Genomic DNA, 25,084 nt, shown 5'->3' with positions numbered 1-25,084 from the left:
TTTAGCTTGAGACAGTGATTATTTATTATGAATTTCTACTTGAATGTTGGGAAATGTCTCAGCAGGGTAATTTCCATATATTTTGAAATCTAAGCTTTGGCACAGTCCCTAACATTGGTAGTCAGTGGGGGAAGGGGGATTAGGGAATATGTGTAAGGAGTGTGTGGTGCGTTTCACAATCACCTGGTGTCTGTATCATTTAGGATGTGTTTGGCTTCAAGTAACAGTAGTTTAAGTTATACAGACATTTACTGATTCCTTAACTAGATGTCTGGAAAAGAGCAATCTCAGGGTTGATTTGACAGTTCAACAATGTGGTTGAGAATCTAGGCTCTTTTTCCCAGTCCCCCTCACCACCCCTCACCTCCATTCTCAGCTTAAATTTCATCCCCAGGATTTTTGCCTCACAGTTGCAAGAGGGCTACGAAAAGTTCAAGCATCATGGCTTTCCCACTGTAGAACACAAAGCAGAAAGGACAAGAAATGCGTCATATTCCTCAGATGTTGGTTAGATTGGATAAAGTGTTTCTTACGAAGGTAAAGTAGTAAAAACATGTCTCTTAGTGGAAGGCTTCTGTGGACCTCCCTCTTGGTGAATGGCCAATAAAAAGTTCCTCTGTCAGAGGAAGTGAATTTGGCTAAGAAGCACAGGTTCTTGTATGGTGAAGAGACTAACAGAAGGGTCAGTGCTTTTTCTTTTTTGGTAGCAGGAATTTACCATTGAGTGGCAGGCAAATACACAGTGTCTAAGGCAGCTTATCCCTTAAGGTTCTTGGTAGCTCTTACAAAGGGTCACAAACTGGGATCTAAGCTAACTTCTCCCTTTCTTTTTCATACTCATAACAAATTTTATCCCCTGAGAATTCTCCACCAATTGTGTGCCCAGGCTGGGATGTGGTGGAAACTACTGGAAGGAGATCATTGCTGTGGGAGCCCCTGCCTTGGGATTGTCCAGTGTTCACTTGGGCTGGGGTTCTTCCTACACAGGATGCGCTTAACACAGGACCCGGGTCACCGCTTCAGCTGCCTGGGCTTGGCTTCCTAACTGACTGAGAACCACTTGTTTAACTTTCTATGTCTAATCATTTTTTAAAAGGGCTTTATTTTCTATCCCTTTTGTTCAATGAATTTTAGAACTTAATGTCATCTTAATGGATTATCTAGTTTGTTCATGTCACCAAGTGATAAAATTAGAAGGAAATGAGAACGTGAAGGGTGAAGTTGTAAAGATAGCCATAAATCACTCTATAATATTTAAAAAGATTTGTTTAGAAATAATCGTTGAGTGTTTTTTTGTTTTTTTTTTTGTTTGTTTTTTTTTAAACCATGAGTAAGGAGAAACGGGTCTTTGAATCAGAAACCTTTGTTTCAGGATCCAGCATTATCATTTTCACCTTGAGCACATCAGTAACACTTACTGGGCTTTAGTTTCCTCCTCCATAAAATGAGTATAATAACATTCTTTTCTTGTTTCACTGACTTGGCTGTTTGATGATCCAATCAGATAAAGTATTTTTTTAAACTATAAAGTACTATGTACAGAGCAAAATATTAAGACATTATTGCTATATATGTGACAAATATGATAAATAGAAAGATTAGTAAGACACATCTTCAATATTTTTCCCTTTCCATGTGTCTTGCTGTAAAGGAATTTATAATCTAGATGGTTTGCAACTTTTCTTCTCTCCCATCACAACTGAGAGATACAATACATTCCGCTAGGTAACAATGATTCTCCTGGAGGCAAGTTTAAAGAGGAATGTAGATATGGATGGCAAAGTGTGGAAGATGAAAGCAAAATGACACAGGCTTCAGAGAAGGAAGACAGAACATAGGGGATAATATGGCTTTTTCTAGGGACCTCAAAGGATGGATAAGATTTGCAAAGAGGAAGATGGGAGAAATGAGCGGAAATGTAGATGGGAAAGAATAGTCCCAGTTTGCTCATTTGTAAAGCGGGGCAGATAGAACAGTATTTACCTCATGGGACTGTTATAAAGATTAAATGAAGTGATTCCTGTGACATGGTTAACATGGGGTCTGGCATAGAATATGAATATTCAGTTTGATGTTAAAATTGTGCTATTACTAGTTAAACCTATAATTCTGTAGGCAAAATAATGGTTCCCCAAAGATGTTCACGTTTAATCTTTGGAATGTGAAGGTATGTTAGATTACATGAAAAAGGGAAATTAAGATTGCAGATGGAATTGTTGTTCAGTCACTAGGTTGTATCTGACTCTTTTCAACCCGATGGGCTGCAGCCTCCCAGGCTCCTCTGAACTTCATTATCTCCCAGTTTGCTCAAATTCATGTCCATTGAGTAAGTGATGCTATCTATGCAGCTCATCCTCTGTTACCCTCTTCTTGTATGCTTTCAGTCTTTCCCAGAATCAGGGTCTTTTCCAGTGAGTCGGCTCTTCCCATCAGGTAGCCAAAGTATTAGAGCTTCAGCTTCAGCATCAGTCCTTCTAGTGAATATTCAGGGTTGATTTCCTTTAGGATTGACTGATTTGATCTCCTTGCAGTCCAAGGGACTCTGAAGAGCCTTCTACAGCACCACAATTCAGAAGCATCAATTCTTTGGTGCTCAGTCTTCTTTATGGTCCAATTATCACATCCATTCATATTGAGTTCAGTTCAGTTCAGTTGCTCAGTCGTGTCTGATTCTTAGCGACCCGAAAAATTGCAGCAAGCCAGGCCTCCCTGTCCATCACCAACTCCCGGAGTTCACTCAAACTCACGTCCATCGAGTCGGTAATGCATCCAGCAATCTCATCCTTTGTAGTCTCCTGCTCCTTCTGCCCGCAATCCCTCCATCAGGGTCTTTCCCAGTCAACAATTCACATGAGGTGGCCAAAATATTGGAGTTTCAGCTTTAGCATCATTCCTTCCAAAGAACATCCAGGACTGATCTCCTTTAGAATGGACTGGTTGGATCTCCTGGCAGTCCAAGGGACTCTCAAGAGTCTTCTCCAACACCACAGTTCAAAAGCATCAATTCTTCAGCGCTCAGCTTTCTTCACAGTCCAACTCTGACATCCATATATGACCACTGGAAAACCAGAGCCTTGACTAGATGGACCTTTGTTGGCAAAGTAATGTCTCTGCTTTTGAATATGCTATCTAGGTTGGTCATAACTTTTCTTCCAAGGAGTAAGCGTCTTTTCCTTTCATGGCTGCAATCACCATCTGCAGTGATTTTGGAGCCCCCAAAAATAAAGTCTGACACTGTTTCCACTGTTTCCCCATCTATTTGCCATGAAGTGATGAGACCAGATGCCATGATCTTCGTTTTCTGAATGTTGAGCTTTAAGCCAACCTTTTCACCCTCCTCTTTCACTTTCATCAAGAGGCTTTTGAGTTCCTCTTCACTTTCTGCCATAAGGGTGGTGTCATCTGCATATCTGAGGTTATTGATATTTCTCCCGGCAATCTTGATTCCAGCTTCTGCTTCTTCCAGCCCGGCGTTTCTCATAATGTACTCTGCATATAAGTTAAATAAGCAGGGTGACAAGATACAGCCTTGATGTACTCCTTTTCCTATTTGGAACCAGTCTGTTGTTCCATGTCCAGTTCTAACTGTTGCTTCCTGACCTGCATACAGGTTTCTCAAGAGGCAGGTCAGGTGGTCTGGTATTCCCATCTCTCTCAGAATTTTCCACAGTTTATTGAGATCCACACAGTCAGAGGCTTTGGCATAGTCAATAAAGCAGAAGTAGATGTTTTTCTGGAACTCTCTTGCTTTTTCCATGATCCAGCAGATGTTGGCAATATGATCTCTGGTTCTGCTGCCTTTTGTAAAACCAGCTTGAACATCTGGAAGTTCACAGTTCACATACTGTTGAAGCCTGGCTTGGAGAATTTTGAGCATTCCTTTACCAGCATGTGAGATGAGTGCAATTTGTGGTAGTTTGAGCATTCTTTGGCATTGCCTTTCTTTGGGGTTGGAATGAAAACTGACCGTTTCCAGTCCTGTGGCCACTGCTGAGTTTTCCACATTTGCTGGCATATTGAGTGCAGCACTTTCACAGCATCATCTTTCAGGATTTGAAATAGCTCAACTGGAATTCCATCACCTTCACTAGCTTTGTTCGTAGTGATGCTTTTAAGGCCCACTTGACTTCCCATTCCAGGATGTCTGGCCCTAGGTGAGTGATCACACCATCATGATTATCTGGGTTGTGAAGATCTTTTTGTACAGTTCTTCTGTGTATTCTTGCCACCTCTTCTTAATATCTTCTGCTTCTGTTAGGTCCATACCATTTCTGTCCTTTATTGAGCCCATCTTTGCATGAAATGTTCCCTTGGTATCTCTAATTTTCTTGAAGAGATCTCTAGTCTTTCCCATTCTGTTCTTTTCCTCTATTTCTTTGCATTGATTGCTGAGGAAGGCTTTCTTATCTCTCCTTGCTATTCTCTGGAACTCTACATTCAGATGCTTATATCTTTCCTTTTCTCCTTTGCTTTTTGCTTCTCTTCTTTTCACAGCTATTTGTAAGGCCACCTCAGACAACCATTTTGCTTTTTTGCATTTCTTTTCCATGGGGATGGTCTTGATCCCTGTCTACTGTACAATGTCATGAACCTCAGTCCATAGTTCATCAGGCACTCTATCAGATCTAATCCCTTAAATCTATTTCTCACTTCCACTGTATAATCATAAGGGGATTTGATTTAGGTCATACCTGAATGGTCTAGTGGTTTTCCAACTAGATCACCCATGCATGACTACTGGAAAAACCATAGCTTTGACTGTGTGGACTTTTGTCAGTAAAGTGATGTTTTTTCTTTTTAATGTGCTGTTTAGGTTTGTCACAGTTCTCTTTCTGAGGAACAAGCATCTTTTAATGTCATGGCTGCAGTCATCATCAACAGTGATTTTGGAGCCCAGGAAAATAAAATTTGTAACTGGATTCCATTTTCCCCCCTTCTATTTGCATGAAGTAATGGGACCAGATGCCATGAACTTCATTTTTAAATGTTGAGTTTTAAGCCAGCTTTTCCACTCTCCTTTTTCACCTTCTGATATCAAGAGGCTCTTTAGTTTGTCTTCACCTTCTGCCATTAAAGTGGTATCAATTGCATATCTGGGGTTGTTGATATTTTTTCCAGCAATCTTGATTCCAGCCTGTGATTCATCCATCCCAGCATTTTGCATGATGTACTCTGCATGTAAATTAAATACAGCATGACAATATATAGCCTTGTCATACTCCTTTCCCAATTTTGAACTGGTCAGCTGTTCCATGTAAGGTTCTAGCTGTTGCTTCTTGACTTGCATATAGGTTTCTCAGGAGACAGGTAAGGTGGTCTGGTATTCCTATCTCTTTAAGAATTTTCCACAGTTTGTTGTTATCCACACAGTTAATGTCTTTAGTATAGTCAGTGAGGCAGAAGTAAATGTTTTTCTGAAATTCCCTTGCTTTCTCTATGATCCAAAGAATGTCAGCAATTTGATCTCTGGTTCCTCTGCCTTTTCTAAACCCAACTTGTACATGTGGAAGTTCTTAGTTCACATACTGCTGAAGCCTAACTTGAAGGGTTTTGAGATAGCCTTACTAGTAGGTTAAATAAACACAACTGTATGGTAGATGGTATTAAGTTTGTTAATCAGCTGACTTTAAAATAGAGATTATCCTTGATTATCCCTGGAAACCCAGTGTAATTGTAAGGGGTCTTAGTTCAAGAAGTAAGCAGAAGCATCAAGAGTCAGTAGGAAATATAACTATTGAAGAATGGTCACAGGTGTTTAATGTTGTTGCCTTTGAAGATGGAGAAAAGACCAAAGAAAATGGGTGGCTTCTAGAAGCTGGAAAAGAAAAGGAAATGGATTCACCCCTACAACCTCCAGGAAGGAATGAAGCCCTGCTTACAACTTGGTTTTAGCCCAGTTAGTCCAGTGTCAAACTGCAGACCTCTAAAACTGTAACATAATATATTTGTGTTAAGTCAAGTTTGTGGTAATTTGTTACAGCAGCAATAGGAAACTAATAACCCTAACCTATAAGCATCAAGAGAGAGGATCCTGATACAGTTCTGCTTACTGTTTATTGCCAGCACTTGGCTTGGTGTATAGTGTATAGGCCTATAGTGTATAGGCGCTAAAGAAATTATTTGAATGATTGAATGAATAGACATTTTAGAAATATATTATGGTGAAGTTTAGCAGGAAGTTTTGTTTTGGTCTAGGCAAAATAAGGCTTGAATGTAGGTTAGGGTCATTTTTGAAACTTTTTGAATATCAGGCTACAGAATTTATTCTTAATTTGATAGGCAATGGAGATCCACTGAAGATTTCTCAGTGTTAGAGTGGTATTGGAATTGTGTGTTGAGATTAATCTGAGAAATAATAAGTAAGATTATAAAAAAATTACTTTGTGATTCTAAAATTTTACATGTCTATGTATGTATCCTACTTTTGTGTCCAAAAGACAATATTGTTTTTAAAGTTATGGTACTAGTTTTTTGACTCTCACTCATTTAGTTATTTGTTTTACTTAGTTCTTTTTTACCCAATTATGGTTTAATATGTTAATATTTTTCCAATCTGTTGCTAACAGTCTCAAATTGGCTACTTATTTTTCCATGTAATTACAGCTGAGCTCCAAAATTATTAAGAAAATGAATAGGGCTAGTGGGTATCTTCAGTTGACATCAAACAGAGATTATAAAAAATGTGATGACTTTATTTCACTTTTGATAGGGATATCAGTTTTAGTAGATTTGGGAAAAGCCCACAGTATATTTCGATTTCAACATAGCATATTTTGTTTTCGACAAGAATGTGACAATACTTTAATAACATTAAGATAGCATGAGCTGGGTGATGATGATATAAGGCAGGCTTGAGGCTAATGAACCAATCATGTCCAAAGAGTGGACATGTACCAGCAGGAACAAGTTTCCAGTAGAGTGACATAGGTCTTTCATCAAGTCTGTGCTAGTTGATTGTGTCATTGATGACTTGGTTTAATGTGGAAGCATGCTTATTTAGTTTACTGAAAGGATTGATCAAAAGCAGACGTGACGGAATTCAGATTCAAAAGTGTCACAGTAGGTAGGAATGTTGGACCAATATTAACAAAAGGAAACTGAACAAAGATAAATGTAAAGTCTTCCATGTATAGTACTATACAGTATAGGCATACATGATTTTGGGAAAGTTCATAAGGGGAAATATTAAGGTTTTTATTTGACTTTCAATTTAATATGAATTAACAGTACCCTTGCCTGGAAAATCCCATGGATGGAGGAGCCTGGTGGGCTACAGTCCATGGGGTCGACAGAGTCAGACATGACTGAGAGACTTCACTTTCACTTTTGACTTTCGTGCATTGGAGAAGGAAATGGCAACCCACTCAGTGTTCTTGCCTGGAGAATCCCAGGGATGGGGGAGTGTCGTGGGCTGCTATCTATTGGGTCGCACAGAGTTGGACACGACTGAAGTGACTTAGCAGCAGCAGCAACACTATGAAGAAGTTGCTTACTTTGCAGTTTCGACCATCAGAAACTTAGTTTTCCAGATGGGTTCTATGAATACAGACAATGGGTAAATGATAGAAGAGATTTTAATTAAATATAAGAAAAATCTTTTTAACTGAACCTGAGGAAGAAAGACTTGACTATGCCAAAGCCTTTGACTGTGTGGATCACAATAAACTGTGAAAAATTCTGAAAGAGATGGGAATATCAGACCACCTGACCTGCCCCTTGAGAAACCTATATGCAGGACAGGAAGCAACAGTTAGAACTGGACATGGAACAACAGACTGGTTCCAAATAGGAAAAGGAGTACATCAAGGCTGTATCTTGTCACCCTGCTTATTTAACTTATATGCAGAGTACATCATGAGAAACGCTGGACTGGAAGAAGCAGAAGCTGGAATCAAGATTGCTGGGAGAAACTTCAATAACCTCAGATATGCAGATGACACCACCCTTATGGCAGAAAGTGAAGAGGAACTAAAAAGCCTCTTGATGAAAGTGAAAATGGAGAGTGAAAAAGTTGGCTTAAAGCTCAACATTCAGAAAACAAAGATCATGGCATCTGGTCCCATCATTTCATGGCAAATAGATGGGGAAACAGTGGAAACAGTGTCAGACTTTATTTTGGGGGGGCTCCAAAATCACTGCAGATGGTGACTGCAGCTATAAAATTAAAAGACACTTACTCCTTGGAAGGAAAGTTATGACCAACCCAGGTAGCATATTCAAGAGCACAGACATTACTTTGCCAACAACAGTCTGTCTAGTCAAGGCTCTGGTTTTGCTAGTGGTCATGTATGGATGTGAGAGTTGGACTGTGAAGAAGGCTGAGCACCGAAGAATTGATGCTTTTGAACTGTGGTGTTGGAGAATACTCTTGAGAGTCCCTTGGACTGCCGGGAGATCCAACGGGTCCATTCTAAAGGATATCAGTCCTGGATATCCTTTGGAAAGAATGATGCTAAAGCTGAAACTCCAGTACTTTGGCCACCTCATGCGAAGAGTTGACTCATTGGAAAAGACTCTGATGCTGAGAGGGATTGGGGGCAGGAGGAAAAGGGGGTGACAGAGGATGAGATGGCTGGATGGCATCACCGACTTGATGGACATGAGTCTGAGTGAACTCTGGGAGTTGGTGATGGACAGGGAGGCCTGGCGGGCTGCAATTCATGGGGTCACAAAGAGTTGGACACGACTGAGCAACTGAACTGAACTGAACTGAGTGAGGAACAAAGAACTGGGAGAAATATCAATAAACTCAGATATGCAGATGACACCACCCTTATGGCAGAAAGTGAAGAACTAAAGAGCCTCTTGATGAAAGTGAGAGAGGAGAGAAAAAAATTGGCTTAAAACTCAACTTTCAGAAAACTAAAATCATGGAATCTAGTCCCATCCCTTCATGGCAAATAGATGGAGAAGCAATGGAGACAGTGACAGACTTTATTTTTGGGGGCTCCAAAATCACTGAAGATGGTGACTGCAGCTGTGAAATTAAAACACGATTGCCTCTTGGAAGAAAAGTTATGACCAACCTAAATAGCATATTAAAAAGTAGAGACATTACTTTGCTAACAAAGGTCTGTCTAGTCAAGGCTATGGTTTTTCCAGTGGTCATGTATGGATGTGAGAGTTGGACTATAAAGAAAGCTGAGCGCTGAGGAATTGATGCTTTTGAACTGTGGTGTTGGAGAAGACTCTTGAGAGAGTCCCTTGGACTGCAAGGAGATCCAATCAGTCCATCCTAAAGGAAATACGTCCTGATTATTCATTAGAAGGACTGGTGCTGGAGCTGAAACTCCACTTGGCCACTTGTTGCGAAGAAATGACTCACTGGAAAAGACCCTGATGCTGGAAAAGATTGAAGGCAGGAGGAAAAGGGGACAACAGAGGATGAAATGGTTGGATGGCATCATCGATTCATTGGACATGAGTTTGAGTAAACTCTGGGATCTTTGTTTTCTGAATGTTGAGCTTTAAGCCAACTTTTTCACTCTCCTCTTTCACTTTCATCAAGAGGCTTTTAGCTCCTCTTCACTTTCTGCCATAAGGGTGGTGTCATCTGCATATCTGAGGTTATTGATATTTCTCCCGGCAATCTTGATTCCAGCTTCTGCTTCTTCCAGCCCGGCGTTTCTCATAATGTACTCTGCATATAAGTTAAATAGGCAGGGTGACAAGATACAGCCTTGATGTACTCCTTTTCCTATTTGGAACCAGTCTGTTGTTCCATGTCCAGTTCTAACTCTTGCTTCCTGTCCTGCATATAGGTTTCTCAAGGAGCAGGTCAGGTGGTCTGATATTCCCATCTCTTTCAGAATTTTCCACAGTTTATTGTGATCCACACAGTCAAAGGCTTTGGCATATTCAATAAAGCAGAAGTAGATGTTTTTATGGAACTCTCTTGCTTTTTTGATGATCCAGCCGATGTTGGCAATATGATCTCTGGATCCTCTGCCTTTTGTAAAACCAGCTTGAACATCTGGAAGTTCACAGTTCACAGATTGCTGAAGCCTGGCTTGGAGAATTTTGAGCATTACTGTACTAGCACGTGAGATGAGTGCAATTGTGTGGTAGTTTGAGCACTCTTTGGCATTGCCTTTCTTTGGGATTGGAATGCAAACTGACCTTTTCCAGTCCTGTGGCCACTGCTGAGTTTTCCAAATTTGCTGGCATATTGAGTGCAGCACTTTCACAGTGTCATCTTTCAGGATTTGAAATAGCTCAACTGGAATTCCATCACCTCCACTAGCTTTGTTTGTAGTGATGCTTTCTAAGGCCCACTTGACCTCACATTCCAGAATGTCTGGCTCTGGGTGAGTGATCACACCATCATGATTATCCGGGTCGTGAAGATCTTTTTGTGCAGTTCTTCTGTGTATTCTTGCCACCTCTTCTTAATATCTTCTGCTTTTGTTAGGTCCATACCATTTCTGTCCTTTATTGAGCCCATCTTTGCATGAAATGTTCCCTTGGTATCTCTAATTTTCTTGAAGAGGTCTCTAGTCTCCCATTCTGTTGTTTTCCTCTATTTCTTTGCATTGATTGCTGAGGAAGGCTTTCTTATCTCTCCTTGCTATTCTTTGGAACTCTACATTCAGATGCTTATATCTTTCCTTTTCTCCTTTGCTTTTTGCTTCTCTTCTTTTCAGAGCTATTTGTAAGGCCTCCCCAGACAGCCATTTTGCTTTTTTTGCATTTCTTTTTCATGGGGATGGTCTTGATCCCTGTCTCCTCTACAATGTCATGAACCTCATTCCATAGTTCATCAGACACTCTGTCTATCAAATCTAGGCCCTTATATCTATTTCTCACTTCCACTGTATAATCATAAGGGATTTGATTTAGGTCATACCTGAATGGTCTAGTGGATTTACCTACTTTCTTCAATTTAAGTCTGAATTGGCAATAAGGAGTTCATGATCTGAGCCACAGTCAGCTCCTGGTCTTGTTTTTGCTGACTGTATATAGGTTCTCCATCTTTGGCTGCAAAGAATATAGTCAATCTGATTTCGGTGTCAACCTTCTGGTGATGTCCATGTGTAGAGTCTTCTCTTGTGTTGTTGGAAGAAGGTGTTTGCTATGACCAGTGTGTTCTCTTGGCAAAACTCTATTAGTCTTTGCCCTGCTTCATTCCGTATTCCAAGGCCTTCCTACTTTTGCATTCCAGTCCCCTATAATGAAAAGGACATCTTTTGGGGGTGTTAGTTCTAGAAAGTCTTGTAGGTCATCATAGAACCGTTCAACTTCAGCTTCTTCAGCGTTACTGGTCAGGGCATAGACTTGCATTACTGTCATATTGAATGGTTTGCCTTGGAAACAAACAGAGATCATTCTGTCATTTTGAGATTGCATCCAGTACTGCATTTCAGACTCTTGTTGACCATGATGGCTACTCCATTTCTTCTGAGGTATTCCTGCCCGCAGTAGTAGAGATAATGGTCATCTGAGTTAAATTCACCCATTCCAGTCCATCTTATTTCTCTGATTCCTAGAATGTCGATCTTCACTCTTGTCATCTCCTGTTTGACCACTTCCAATTTGCCTTGATTCATGCACCTAACATTCCAGTTTCCAATGCAATATATCACTTCATGGGAAATAGATGGGGAAACAGTGGAAACAGTGTCAGACTTTTTTTTGGTGGGGAGGCTCCAAAATCACTGCAGATGGTGATTGCAGCCATGAAATGAAAAGACCCTTACTCCTTGGAAGAAAAGTTATGACCAACCTAGATAGCATATTGAAAAGCAGAGACATTACTTTGCCAACAAAGGTCATCTAGTCAAGGCTATGTTTTTCCAGTAGTCAAGTATGGATGTGAGAGTTGGACTGTGAAGAAAGCTGAGTGCCAAAGAATTGATTCTTTTGAACTGTGGTGTTGGAGAAGACTCTTGAAAGTCCCTCAGACTGCAAGGAGATCCAACCAGTCCATCTGAAAGGAGATCAGTCCTGGGATTTCTTTGGAAGGAATGATGCTAAAGCTGAAACTCCAGTACTTTGGCCACTTCATGTGGAGAGTTGACTCATTGGTAAAGACTTTGATGCTGGGAGAGATTGGGGGCAGGAGGAGAAGGGGACGACAGAGGGTGAGATAGCTAGATGGCATCACTGACTCAATGGACATGAGTTTGAGTGAACTCTGGGAGTTGGTGATGGACAGGGAGGCCTGGCATGCTGCAGTCCATGCAGCGTGGGTTTTTCAGATGGGTTGCAAAGAGTCAGACAAGACTGAGCGACTGAACTGCACTGAACTGAGCTAATTTCAAGTCTGATCTATTTCTTAGTCTATTTCCCATCTGGGAAATTGCCGATTTGATTAATCATTTATAAGTAACTACTATTATATTAATTTAATGTTGTAGACTTAGCCTTTCATTTTATTTCATTTTCTGTCTTGTATTTTTATTTTCTTTTCCTACCTTCCTGTGGGTTTCTTAAGCATTTTTTTAGAATTCTATTTTTATATACCTATATTATTTTTAAGTATGTTTCTTTTCATATTTTTTAGTGAATTCTCTAGATATTATCCTATATAAACATAACTTATTCCAGTCAACTCATGTTATTTTATGAGTTACAGTGAAGTATGGGTTCCATTTTACCTCCCTTATGCCCCTTTATTCTCCATTTCTAATATATTTGTCTTAAATATTTCCTTTACATAAATACTTAATGCATGCATTAGTGTTATGATATTTACTTCAACCATTGCATTAGTGTGCTTGGGCTGCCATAGAAAAATACTGCAAACAGGATGGCTCAACAACAGAAATTTACTTTCTCACAGTTCTGGAGGCTGAGAAGTCCCAGATCAAGGTGCCAGCTGGTTTAGTCCTGGTGAGAGCCCACTTCCTGGCTTGCAGATAGTCTCCTTCTGTCTGTGTTCTCACATGTTAGAGAGAGAGACAGCACTCTGGAGTCTCTTCCTCCTCTTACAAGGATACCAGCCCTATCAAAATAGGACTTCACCTTTATGACCTTTATTTAATCATCAGCACCTCCACAATGAGGCTTAGGGCTTCAACAAATGAATTTGGCAGGAGGACACAAACATTCAGTTCATATTAATCATCAAAGATAATTTTGAAAAGGGAAGTTATATTTACTCATATTTTTGCTTATTGTGTTCTTTCTTCCTTCCCAATGTCCCAAGTTTCCTCATTTTATTGTTTTTTTGTTGTTGTTGTTCAGAGAACTTCCTTTAGCCATTCTTTTAGGTAGATCTGGTGGCAACAGATTCTCTTAGTTTTCCTTCGTTTGTGAATATCTTGATTTCTTCTTCATTATTGACGGATATTTTCACTGGATATAGAAATCTGGGCTGACAGCTCTTTTCTTTTAGGGTTTGAAAAATGTTGAGCTACTTCCTTCTGATACCTATGGTTTCTAGTGAGAATATCTATAGCTATTCAAATGGTTTTTCCCTCATCGGTAAGGTGTGCTTTTACCTTGTTCCTTTCAAGACTTTTTTCTTTGTTTTTAGTTTTCAGATGTTTAACAATGATTTGTTTTGATGTGGATTTCTTTGGGTGTATCTTGCTTAGGCGTGTTCAGCTTCTTAAATCTATAGATTTATGTCTGGTTGCCTAATTTGGAACATTTTTCAGCCATTATTTCAAGTACTTTTTCAGCTCAGCCTTCTTTCTCCTCTCCTTCCAGTCCTCTAATTACACTAATAATAGATCTTATAGTCCCATACGTCCCTGTGGCTGTGTTCTGATTTCTTAGCATATTTCCTCTTTTTTTTTCAGATAAGATTAAATCTATTGTTTCATCTTTAAGTTTACTGATTTTTTTCTTTCTGCTGTTGAGACCATCCACTAAATTTTTTATTTCAATCATTGTATTTTTTAGTTCTAAAATTTCCATGTTTGTTCCTCTTAACATCTCCTTTTTCTTTGCTGAGATGTTTTATTTCTTCACTGCAACTCTTTACTTTTTCATTTGTTTCAAGTGTGCTGATACTGCTTGTTAAAATGTCTTCATAATGGCTATTTTAAAATATTTGCTACAGAATACTGACTTCTTTCTCATCTTAGTGTTGACATTTATTGATGATCCCTTTTTATCCAAGTTGAGATCTTCTTGGTTCTCAGCACTAGGTAACTTTCAGTTGCAACCTAGACATTTTGGCTATTATGAGACTCTGGATATTATTTAAACCGCTTGTTTTTAGCAGGTTTCCTTTGACATTTTTACAGAAAGGAAAGGAAGGGATGCTTCCTCACTATTGCCAAGTAGAAGTCCAAGTTTCCCACTCTGCCTCATTGTTACTAGATGGGGGTGGGAATGCTAGCTGGTTACTAGACCTCTACTGAGAGGAATAGGAGTGTCTTGTTGTTGGTCCCCACATGGTCTCCACTGACATTTTAGAAGAGAATAGCTTCTCTATTGCCCAGCAGGGATGAGATTGATGATTCTCTACTTGACCTTCTCTGACACCACTCCAGAAGGGGTGGTGGAGTGCCTACTTATAGCCTGGAAAGGGTAGAAGCCATAGTTGTTTGTTTTTTGGTGCTATTTTGCTGCAGTAGATTGATAATTTTGTAAAAGTTTCTGTCTTGGTAGGCTACGTCTTTCTTGGTCATAAAGTTAGAGAGAACATGATCTTGTCAGCACTTTTATGTCTGTTGGTGTTTCTTGGTTGTGGACTTCTTCAGCCCCCAGTCTGAGGTGTGTGCAGAAAAGAGAAAATAGAAAACCCAGGGAACTCACTAATGTGTTGTTCTTTGGGTTCTGAAATCCTTAGCCTGGCTTTCTCCTCTCCATTCTTCAGTCTTCTTATGTTCCTTTTATATATAACACCCAGGGTTTAAAACTGAAAGTAGCAAGAGGAATAGGGAAAGTACATGCATTTTATTTTCTTGGAAGTGGAAGTCCTGGCCTCTCAGTTTATATGTGTATTTTGTGTATTTTAAATTAAAAAGTTTGACTTCCCTGTAGCAAATTGTAAAGAATCTGCCTGCAATGCAGACCAGGGTTTGATCCCTGGGTTGGGAAGATCCTCTGGAGAAAGGAATGGCAACCACTCCAGCATTCTTGCCTTTAATCCATGGACAGAGGAGCCTGGCAGGCTACATACAGTCCATGGGGGCACAGAAAGTTGGACACGACTGAGCAACTAACACACACACACACACACACACACACACACACACACACACACACAGAGGAGCATATCAGAGGTTTGAGGTAACTTTTATAGAAAAATCTACATTACTTCATAATTGTTTTAATGAAAAGGCTGAAATTGATGAGTCATGTTCTAAGCAATTTCATTTGGACTACAAATTAATGCTATCTCCTTGGATTAAATACCAGAGTTGTTAGAAACAACTTTGGATGAACAGTTAGAGACCTAGGTTCTAGTTCCGAGTATTCCACCATTCGGCTGTGTAAACTTTGGCAGCTCTCTTGGCATCTCAATATTCTCATCTGAATTAAGAATGTTTGACCCATTAGATGATCTCTAAATTTCCTTCTTGCTGTAACATTTTTCTTTTCCCCTCATCTATTTATTACTTAAAAAAATCTATAGACTCCCACTGTAATGTAGGATTTGAAATATGTAGGCTAAACCAAAATCCTCATAATTAGATAAGACAAATAATGATAACTATTATTTATCAGATGCCTACTGTGATCCAGACACTCAGTACAAGTTTTACTCATGTTTGCTCCTTCAATCCTCAAAATAATCTACTGAAGCAGAGATTACACCCATTTTATAAATGAAATAGGCTCAGAAAGATTGTTTTAAATATCTAAGGATATTATGTTATAAAGATCTGTTTGATTCCAAGTCTATTTGATTCCAGAGTGGATGCTCCCAACCATTTACAGATACTTTTTAATTTTTTGGCCACTTTGTAAGAAGCAAATTATTTTATAGAAGTGGAATCTTATAGTGCAAGTTCTGGATAGCAAAGAGATATATGTTATTTTTAATTTCTCTAATCACTTTATTCTTTTTGGTTTCATTTTTAAACTACATAAATTATAAACTACATTTTAAACTGCATAAATGCAGAAAATATACACATACAGCTAATTTTTTGTTCTGTATGTTCTTATTATTTACCACTATCAGATATAGGATGGACGCATCATTCTCCTTGAGAGGTAAAGGAATAAACTCAGCATTTTGAACAGTGTTTCCTCAAGAACAAGATTTTAATTTTCAATAAAATTAAATAAATTTAATTGTAACTTTCCAAAAACTTTGTAGTGTCTTAGGAGAGTCTCAGGAACTAAAAGAAATTATGTGTAAATTTTACTCACTTCTGGAGAATAGATAAGTACCATTTGTAGGACTATTTAAGCTAATCAAAAGGTGGAGGCAGGAAGAAATGTAAAAATAAGAAACAGAAATCAAACAATGCAAAATTTAAAATTATACAATAATTTAAGCATTTGACATGATGTTAATTCCTAAAAATATTTCATAAAGGTATTGTTTGGTTTAAGTAAATTAAATAAGTATGTATTATAAAATGAACTTTTGAATGCTCTACAATTTGTTGAGACCTATGTTTCCTTAGTATGAGAATAGTCGTATAAGATTTATCCTTTCAATCGAAATCAATTCTGTAAGTTTGTATAAATGTCTGGTATATTTATGTAGCAAATGACCCTAAGCGTTTCCATACTTGAGAACCCTAAGTACTTAAAACAGGATTAACATGAGAGGGAAGAAATATCAAGACAAGAAGCTAGGAGTACATAAATCCTTATTTTTCTTTCACTATGAAGTCCCTTTACCATTCTGCTGGCTTACTCTATGAGATTTTCTATGTCTGTCTTGCAGGGGCATTCCATTGGAAGTTACACAAATTTCACATTAGTATGTGTTCCCAAAATTACCAACAGAACTAATTGTGATGTAAAGAGTTGTAATATCATTTCTTTATAAGGACTTAGGAAGCCGATAATTGGCTCCATAATCTTGTTCTGAGATCACGATATGCTTTTCTAGGAAACTGATTTTCTCTTCAGAAAGTGACCATGATTTAGGTAGGTTGAGAACTGGTCCTCTGGTAGGAAGCTTGGTTTTTGCATAAACCCAGTGCATGGACAAGATGCTGTGCTACAGAGAAGCAACTTTCAAAATATTTTTATTTTTTATTGAAATTAAACAAAATCTGGTTCTAAGAAAATATAATCTATAAGTCCAGTATACTGGACAGGTTAAAAACTGCTCAATTCTGGGAGGAGCCGGAAGTGGAATCAGGTGAACAGCCTGTTCCTTGGTCACTCCACTCTTACATAAAGCATTTTCTATTGAATCTCTTTGAGTCTGAGCAGTACAATTTGTAAAATCTCTATTGAAAAATAAAGATCACTAAGATTAGGAATCCAAAGACCTAAACTATAGTCCTATTCCTACAATCAAGAAGCCTTATTACCTAACCTCTGTGGATCCAAATTTCCTCATCCATGAAATAAGGAGATTGAACTAGGTGTCTTTTAGCTCAAATATTCGAGGGAACCAATAGCAGCTGTGTGTGAATCACAAAACTCTGCTCTATCAGTTTTCTACTGCAAAATAAAGTGCTCACTCAGGGGTAAAATTTGCATGTCTACCTCACAGTTCTAACTCTTAGGAGTGTTTTTTTTTTTTTTTAAACCTTAAAACTTTAATGGAGTTAAGAAAAAACCTGAAATGTAAAATGTGCGATTGTCTTGTTCTTAGCAATTTGAATACATGTTTCGCACATCAGTATGTTTTTCATTGGTTCCCTCAGCACAAATAGAGTGCCCACTGTCTGACAGGTGCTGAACTAAGTATTGAGGATGGAAAAGATGACAGAAGACTGTGCATTACTCTATAAACATTCAATCCCCTCCTCTCAATACAAAAGGTGATGGGGTCTTAACAACCTGTTCTTTTCAATAGAAACCTTTTGATTGTGAAACTGCATCCTTTCTCTGCGCTAGAGATGGTACTGCAAAGGAACATACTAAAACTAAATGAAACGTGAAGTGCACTCATTTAAAACCAACTGTATATTTAAAAATGATATTTTCTGTAAGGACAATGGCTTTGTTGTAATTGATCTTTGATCAACTTGAGCAAAGTTCTATGGGTATTATAGGCTTTACTTTCCTGATAAGCAGAGCATCTTTTACATGGGAAGATGGTTCCATTGTCTAGAAGGAGACTATGCCACTGACAGAGTCCGTATTATCTGAAAGATTCTGGATTACTAGCGTTGCTTGACATGGATTGGGGTCAAAGTGGGTAAGAGTTGGATGAAGATGCAAAAGAGGCCTCTGAAGGTTCAGAAGAGAATTGTGGAAGGCCCATTCCCTCTAGACTTACACCCAATTTCCCCTTCTGTGATACAAACTACACCTTTGGGTAGGTCTCCCTTTGTTATTCAGACTGGTAGACCTCCCAGCTCAATCCATAAATGCACATCCACTCATTCCGAGAGTAGAGTGACTCCCCCCAAAGTGGAGCTGATGTCCACTCTAGACAAGGCACCTTCCACATGTACCTACCCAACTGTTGACTCGTGTCCAAGAGCCACCATCACCCACCCCAGCACCATCTTCCAGGAACTGGCCTCTCCCCCATCAGTCCCCGCCCTCTTCTGAGAGCACCCAATGGGTGGAGTCGGGGCTGCAGTAGGAGGGGCCAAAGGCGGGCACATTTAAAGAAAGGCAGAGGGCGAAAGGAGGCAAGAGAGGAGAAGAAAGAGAAACCAGGGGGGCGAGGCGCCGTCCAATGACAAAGCCCAGGGGTGGGCGCCGGCCGCCATCTTGTACCGGGCGGCAGGATCTTCACCCGCGTCCTCCGCCCTCGGAGGGGGAGGGGCAGCGGCGGCGGAGGCGAGAAAAGTAGCGAGAGACGCGCCGGGCGGGAGGTGCCAGCAGCGGCCGGCGCCGCGGAGCCAAACACCGGCGGGGACGGCGGCGGCGGGACCCGGCGAGCGCGGGCGGCCCCGAGCGGCCTTCGATGCGGCGCAGCGTGAAGAGGCGGCGGCGCCGGCCCCCGGCGGCCCCGGCCGCGGCCGCCCGGGGCGGCGGCTTTAGGCTGGGAGGAGGGGCCGGTCTGGAGGCGCGGGAGGAGAAGGTGGTGTACTCGCGGTCGCAACTGTCGCTGGCCGACAGCACCAAGGCACTGGGCGACGCCTTCAAGCTGTTCATGCCCCGCAGCACGGAGTTCATGAGCTCGGACGCGGAGCTCTGGAGCTTCCTCTGCAGCCTCAAGCACCAGTTCTCCCCGCACATCCTGCGCAGCAAGGACGTCTACGGCTACTCCTCTTGCCGGGCACTCGTCCCCGAGCCCCCGGGGGGCCCCGCCGCCCGCGGCCCGACGCGCAGGCCTGCCCCGAGCGCGGCGGCCAGGAGGAGGCGCCGCGGAGCCCGGGCGCCAGCCGCTCGCCGGAGGAAGCTGCCGCCGCCCCCGCCGCCGGTCCCCGAGGAGAGCTGCCCGGTCAAGCCCGCGGACCCGGAACCCTGCTTCGGGGGCCGCACCCTGGAGGAGATCTGGAGGGCGGCCACCCCGACGCTGACCACCTTCCCCACCATCCGCGTCGGCGGCGACGTGTGGAGCGAGCGCAGCCTGGCGGCGGCACGGCGTAGAGCGCGCCAAATCCTGCGAGTGAACCTGGAACCCGTGGTGAGGCTCCGCCGCTTCCCGGTGCCCCGGGCATGACGCGCGGACCGCGTCACCCTCCCAGACCGGGACGGAGCTCCCGCCCGGAGGGATGGACAAGTGTCAGTCGAGTGTTTACAGATCCGGCCAGGACCCCGTCCCCTTACGCACTTTACGGGCGAAGAAGTCACCGGATGGTGTTCCCGGGCCCGCGGCACCGCCGTCTGGAACTCCGGGGCAGGTGCGCCCTCCACCCCCTCCCAGTGCGGGGCAGCAGAGGAGACCGCGGGACCCGCGGGGGAGGGCCGTTTGCTTCCGTACCCGGGACTGAGACGTCTCCAGGACTGAAGGGGCAGATCCGTTTTCTCCCTTTGGACTCTACCTCACTGGTCTGGAAGTCCTCCGAAGAAGTCGTTATTTTTTCCAAAGGAATTTGGTTTCGTGCTTGTGTAATAAAGCCAGAATCTACTTGCTTTTTACCCCGCCCTATCCCGGCCTCCTTCCCACCCCTTACCCCCATTTTTTTCTTTTCAACTGCCACCCCTCTTTCTGGACGATAGATCGAACCTGTTTTGTGCTGTTGTTGCACCCGTTTGTGCTCAGGGTATTCTGAATCCCACTCGTTTCCTAATTTTAACCGGATTCCAAAGCTTTGACCAAGGATATTTTTCAAACTTATGACTTAATGTTAAGAGTGCAAGGATTTGTATGATTTGAATGCCATGGGCTCAGTGATTACAAACAAAGAGATGCAAAGTACAACTATTTCAACATTTTTGAAGTGTTTCTAAAGATTTTATATTGAGATTTAATGTTTATATATACTGAGCTCCTAAAGAAAATGGTAGAAACTCATATAAAGTTCTGTTTGGGAAAAGTTGATTTGTTAAAGTCTTTTTGATTAAATAAAAATTAAAGTACCTTGAAACCACATGGCTTGTGATAAAGAAAAAAAATGAGTTACAAAGAACTGGTGTTGGTTAAAGAGATGGATGGAATCCTATTGGAAATGGTTTGGCCTCTTTGTACTGGTTTAACATACAAATCCAGGAGAAGTTCAAAGGTAACCTATTTTAAATTGGGAGCCACGTAGGAGAAATGAATGTGTGTAAACCTGGTGATTAAAATGGTAAACAGAATACCCATTAGAGTTCTCAGAACTAGCTCTTTAGAGGGGTGGGGGCATTTCTTGGTATCAGATAACTTGTTGAAATTACTCTGGGCAAAATAGATCTTTCTCTACTTTGTGCTGAATAGCAGAAAGTGCCCCGACTAACACCCATCACCTTTATAGACATCGTGACATTTGTCTTTTTTCTTCCACGAGTATCCTTTTTTATCTTAATTCCATTCATAATTATGTTCGCAGTTACCTGTCTTTGTTGACAGCTGAAGACCACAGGAATCCAATGGGCGATTCACACTGAGTACTGACCCTTCTTATACACTTTTATAATAGCATTTATACCATATGGCCCAGAGTGGAATTCTTGATTATCCAAGTGCCTTTGGTCATTGGTGGCAGCAAGACTTAATGGTTTTTAGCCAGTGGTGCCACAGCCAGATTTTACTGCAATATCTAAAGGGTCAAGTGGTTTTTGTACCACAGTTTTTCAAATTTAAGTAGTCTGCCATGAAACTGCTTACACTGGCTGGAACTTAACATAGGAAGTCCTCAATATTAAGATTTCTCTCTGCTTGGCAGCTTCTTAGGAGAATAGTAAGAGTTGCAATTTCGACTCTTGTGTTCTTAGATTTCAAATGGCATAGCTTTCTGAATTGAATTTTTCAAGTTTAATAGTACATAAGTAGGAGTTTTGTGACTTTAATTTCAGTGTTCTTGTTTTGTAAAAAAGAAATATATATATATATATATTATATACATGACTTGATGCCAGTTTCCCAGTATGCCTCATATTCTCTTATTCACTACTCAATAATAATGCGTTGTAACAAACACTGTCACATGAGTAAATAAAAATAAATCATTACTTAGATGATGGAGAGTGTTACATTTGATCTCTGTGATAGGAAGCTTATATATATTCTTTTGGTTATTAGCTTCCATTGGCAGTTGTATTGCAGATACATAAGGTTTTCTCCCTTCTCTCACTCCCAAATTGTTCATTTTTTTTAGTTAACTAGCCCCTAAAAAAAACTATGTATTGGTACCACTTACTATTGTATATAGTTTTATAATAATTAAAAAAATAAATTCAATGGCCATATTAGAATGTAATTTCAACATACAGCTTATCCAGATAGTTTCCCAGAGGGTTTTGAAATTAAACTTAGCTGGGAGGATAACTGCTCAGCACAAAACTGAAACAACCATTGACATCATGCATTGTATTTTAACTGAGATTCTTAACATTTTTCCCTCCTGCCTTGTTACTTTAGTGCACTTGAACTAGCATAAATGCTTCTTTGAATTATCTGGGCTGTCTTGATTTCAGTTTGGATCTGATTGCCCATCTTGAATTCAATATGTTATTTATCTGGTCTGTTTAAAAATCATACCATTTCTAGTTTGTGAAATAGGTGTCAAAAAAGTCTGTATTTTTGCCAAGTGTTCTTTAGCAAAGCCTATGTTACAACTCTTAAAATGTGAAGAAACAGCTAATATAGTTGGCTAGTATATTAATAGGAAAGTGAAAGTATTTTGTGGTTACATTGGGCAGAATGCAAAAAGAAACTTGGCAAGGTGGCCTTTATGGTGAGACATCCATTTTCTGTCCTCTAAGTCTGTAGTTTAGCATGTATATAGTTTTTTAAAAGATATCTCATGACTTGATTCATTCTCTTATAAGATTATCTTATATCTCATATGGCACAAGTAGAGGGAGAAGCTAGGAGGAAGTTGATCACCTCGCTATGCTTTTATTTCATTTTTAACTCTTGAGTGCCTAAATGTGGTGACTGTCACCTCAGCTAACCTTTGAATCTTCCTGATGTCATTTTTATCTTCCCTGTCAACCAACAACTTAATTTCCCTTCCTGAAACCAGTAATGTCATGATTGTTAAGGGCAAGCTCTGTTGTTGATAGTGCAAAGTGTCACTGTTGTGGTGCGTATTTATTTTGTCAAAGTTTGAGTACCCTGTTGGACTTGTATAACTAAGCTGGTGGCTGACACCTATTGATTTGCTCCATGCAAATGATAGTACTATAAAATTCTTCAATAAAGAAACATTAAAATTATTTGAATACAAAAAACCTGAGCAATTCTGAACTCAAAGCCTTTTGTTGTTTTAAGGGTTGCCACAGCATTCTTTAAATTGGTGGGTTTTAGTGGACTTATAATATTTACTTTACTGATGTGTTTCAAATATTTTTTGATAGCCTGTTATGTCTTAAGTACTTTAGAAGACAATTGTTTGTTAATGGAACTAAATTGTTTCCTTGGACAGTTTGATGTGCATATGATTAAGATTTACAATCTGGTTGTACTCTGCTTTTTAACTTATTAATTGTAAATAAATTTTAGAGAATACACGGTGACTGATTTTTCTAATGATGTTGAAAGTTTTTGAAATGGGATTTTATGTTTTTATGTGAGTTGGAAAGCATCTTGGGATCAATTTTGACTTTTTTTGATGAACTTGAGACTCCTACCAGTCTTGAGATCTGTGTTTTGTGCTGTCTTGAGGCTCTTTTTGACATCACCTCTTAGATGATCTAGTGAATCTCCAGAATAGTATTTCATGGCCAATCTTGTCATTACCAAAATTTGCCAGCAAAAAAAAAAAAAAAAAAGACTTTAAAGATGCATCAAAATTCAGTTTTGAACCCTGGCCCCCAATCTTCCTGTGGTGGTGATAAAAAGTCTAACTAAAGCTCACATTGTTCATGGTAGGAAAGAATGTCCGTGTCTCCTTGTGAGTAGCAGCAGTAAACACTGTTCCACAGAATGAGTAAAGCCAGAATTTTCATTAGTCTGGAAGGTAGGAGTGGAGTATCACCTAAGGCAGGATTCGTAGTACTGCTATGTGGCCTGAAGTTCCTGTCAACAATTAGAAGCAGCACAGTGTAGTAAACTGAATCCCAGTGCCTAGAGTGGAATTATGGTTTCACCTCTCATAATTAGAACTTGAGATAAGTTATATAAACTATCCATGCTTTAGCTTCCTCAAGTATCATATGTGGTTAGTTTAAAAAAAGGGGGATATTAATGGTGGGCACATAGGAAATTCTTAATAAATGCTATTAATTGGAGATACCTGTGCTGAGAATATAAATGCTGAGAATGATTGATCCCCTGGGAATTTAGCACCCCAAGAGTAGAGTGGGAAAGCTAAAAGATAGATTGAGATGGTAATTTGTGGGTGAATTAAATTGAAGACAAGAATCTCAAAATATCTTCAGCCTGCTGACAAACTATAAAGCAAGAGTTTGGATTAAGTTGACTTATTGGGTTGACCAAAAAATTGGTTCAGGATTTTTTCTGTAAGATGTGGAAAACCCTGAATGAGCTTTTTGGCCAACCCAATACAAAACAGATTTTACTGTTGGAGTTTTCTTAGGCTCTCTTAAAATTTGGGGGGTTTCAATGTATGGTGAAACCAATACAATATTGTAAAGTAAAATAAAGTTAAAAATAATTTAAAAAAATTGGGGGGTCTTCTTTAATCAATGATATCTCTGAAAGATAATTCAGATGCACTGTTACATGTTTTAAACTATCTGAGAATTTATAAAAGTAATAGATTAACGTTGTTGATCTTAGAACTTGGCAGATTTCCGCTCTAAGTTTTCCCTTGGCATAAGTTCAGGAAGGGTTGCTTAAGAACCGTGTTACTTTGCATGTACAGAACTAAATTAGAATAAACTCCTGTGAAGTTTATAGTTCGGTTGTTCAAGGAAACGAATGATATGTTTGAACAGCAAAAAATTATTACTGAAAGTAAAAAAATCATGTTTGAAATATTGACTCACTCATTTGCAGACTTGGGGTCTACAGCCTGTAGTTTAGTTATAATTCTTTTTCTTGTTGTTGTTTAGTCACTAAGTCCAGTCTGACCCTTTGCAACCCCATGGACTGTAGCCCACCAGGCTCCTATTTTCAAGGGGTTTCCCAGGCAAGAATACTGGACTGGGTCGCCATTCCCTTGTCCCAGGAATCGTCCCAACCCAGGGATCAAACCCAGGTCTCTTGCACTGTGGGCGGATTCTTTACTGACTGAGCCACAAGGGTAGACATAATTCCTTATAGCGCAAAGAATAACAGAGCATATTTTAACTTGATGAGAAAGCTGAGGCTTCAGTATCTAAAGCTGACTCAAAGAACTGTGTTAGGTGGAAGTTATCTAGTAGTAAGAAGCTCAAAACAGAGCCTGATTGCTGATTTAAGAGCAATGACTTCTCACCGTCTTGGTAAATGTCATGCTAAACCATAATCTGAAACATGATAAACATATCCAGAAACCAACCGGAGGGTAATGATAATAACAACAGCAAAAACTATGGCTGACCCAGCAAATGTGAATAA

General features: G+C 40.1%; 1 protein-coding gene across 1 annotated transcript; it reads left to right on the top strand.

The window, feature by feature from the left end:
- The first annotated feature begins 18,839 nt into the window (after positions 1-18,839).
- On the top strand, positions 18,840-23,089 carry CCDC71L (coiled-coil domain containing 71 like). The gene has a single exon (XM_027958706.3). The coding sequence runs from the start codon at positions 18,956-18,958 to the stop codon at positions 19,655-19,657; it is 702 nt and encodes a 233-aa protein (XP_027814507.1). The 5' UTR covers positions 18,840-18,955; the 3' UTR covers positions 19,658-23,089.
- The last annotated feature ends 1,995 nt before the right edge of the window (positions 23,090-25,084 follow it).

The sequence above is a fragment of the Ovis aries genome, chromosome 4 (genome assembly GCF_016772045.2).
Source record: "Ovis aries strain OAR_USU_Benz2616 breed Rambouillet chromosome 4, ARS-UI_Ramb_v3.0, whole genome shotgun sequence".
NCBI classification, from domain to species: domain Eukaryota; kingdom Metazoa; phylum Chordata; class Mammalia; order Artiodactyla; family Bovidae; genus Ovis; species Ovis aries.
This window is presented reverse-complemented; position numbering and strand designations above follow the sequence as displayed.

Excerpts from the sequence above, each read along its gene's own strand:
- CCDC71L (XM_027958706.3), top strand. The coding sequence starts at position 18,956 with ATGCGGCGCAGCGTGAAGAGGCGGCGGCGCCGGCCCCCGGCGGCCCCG.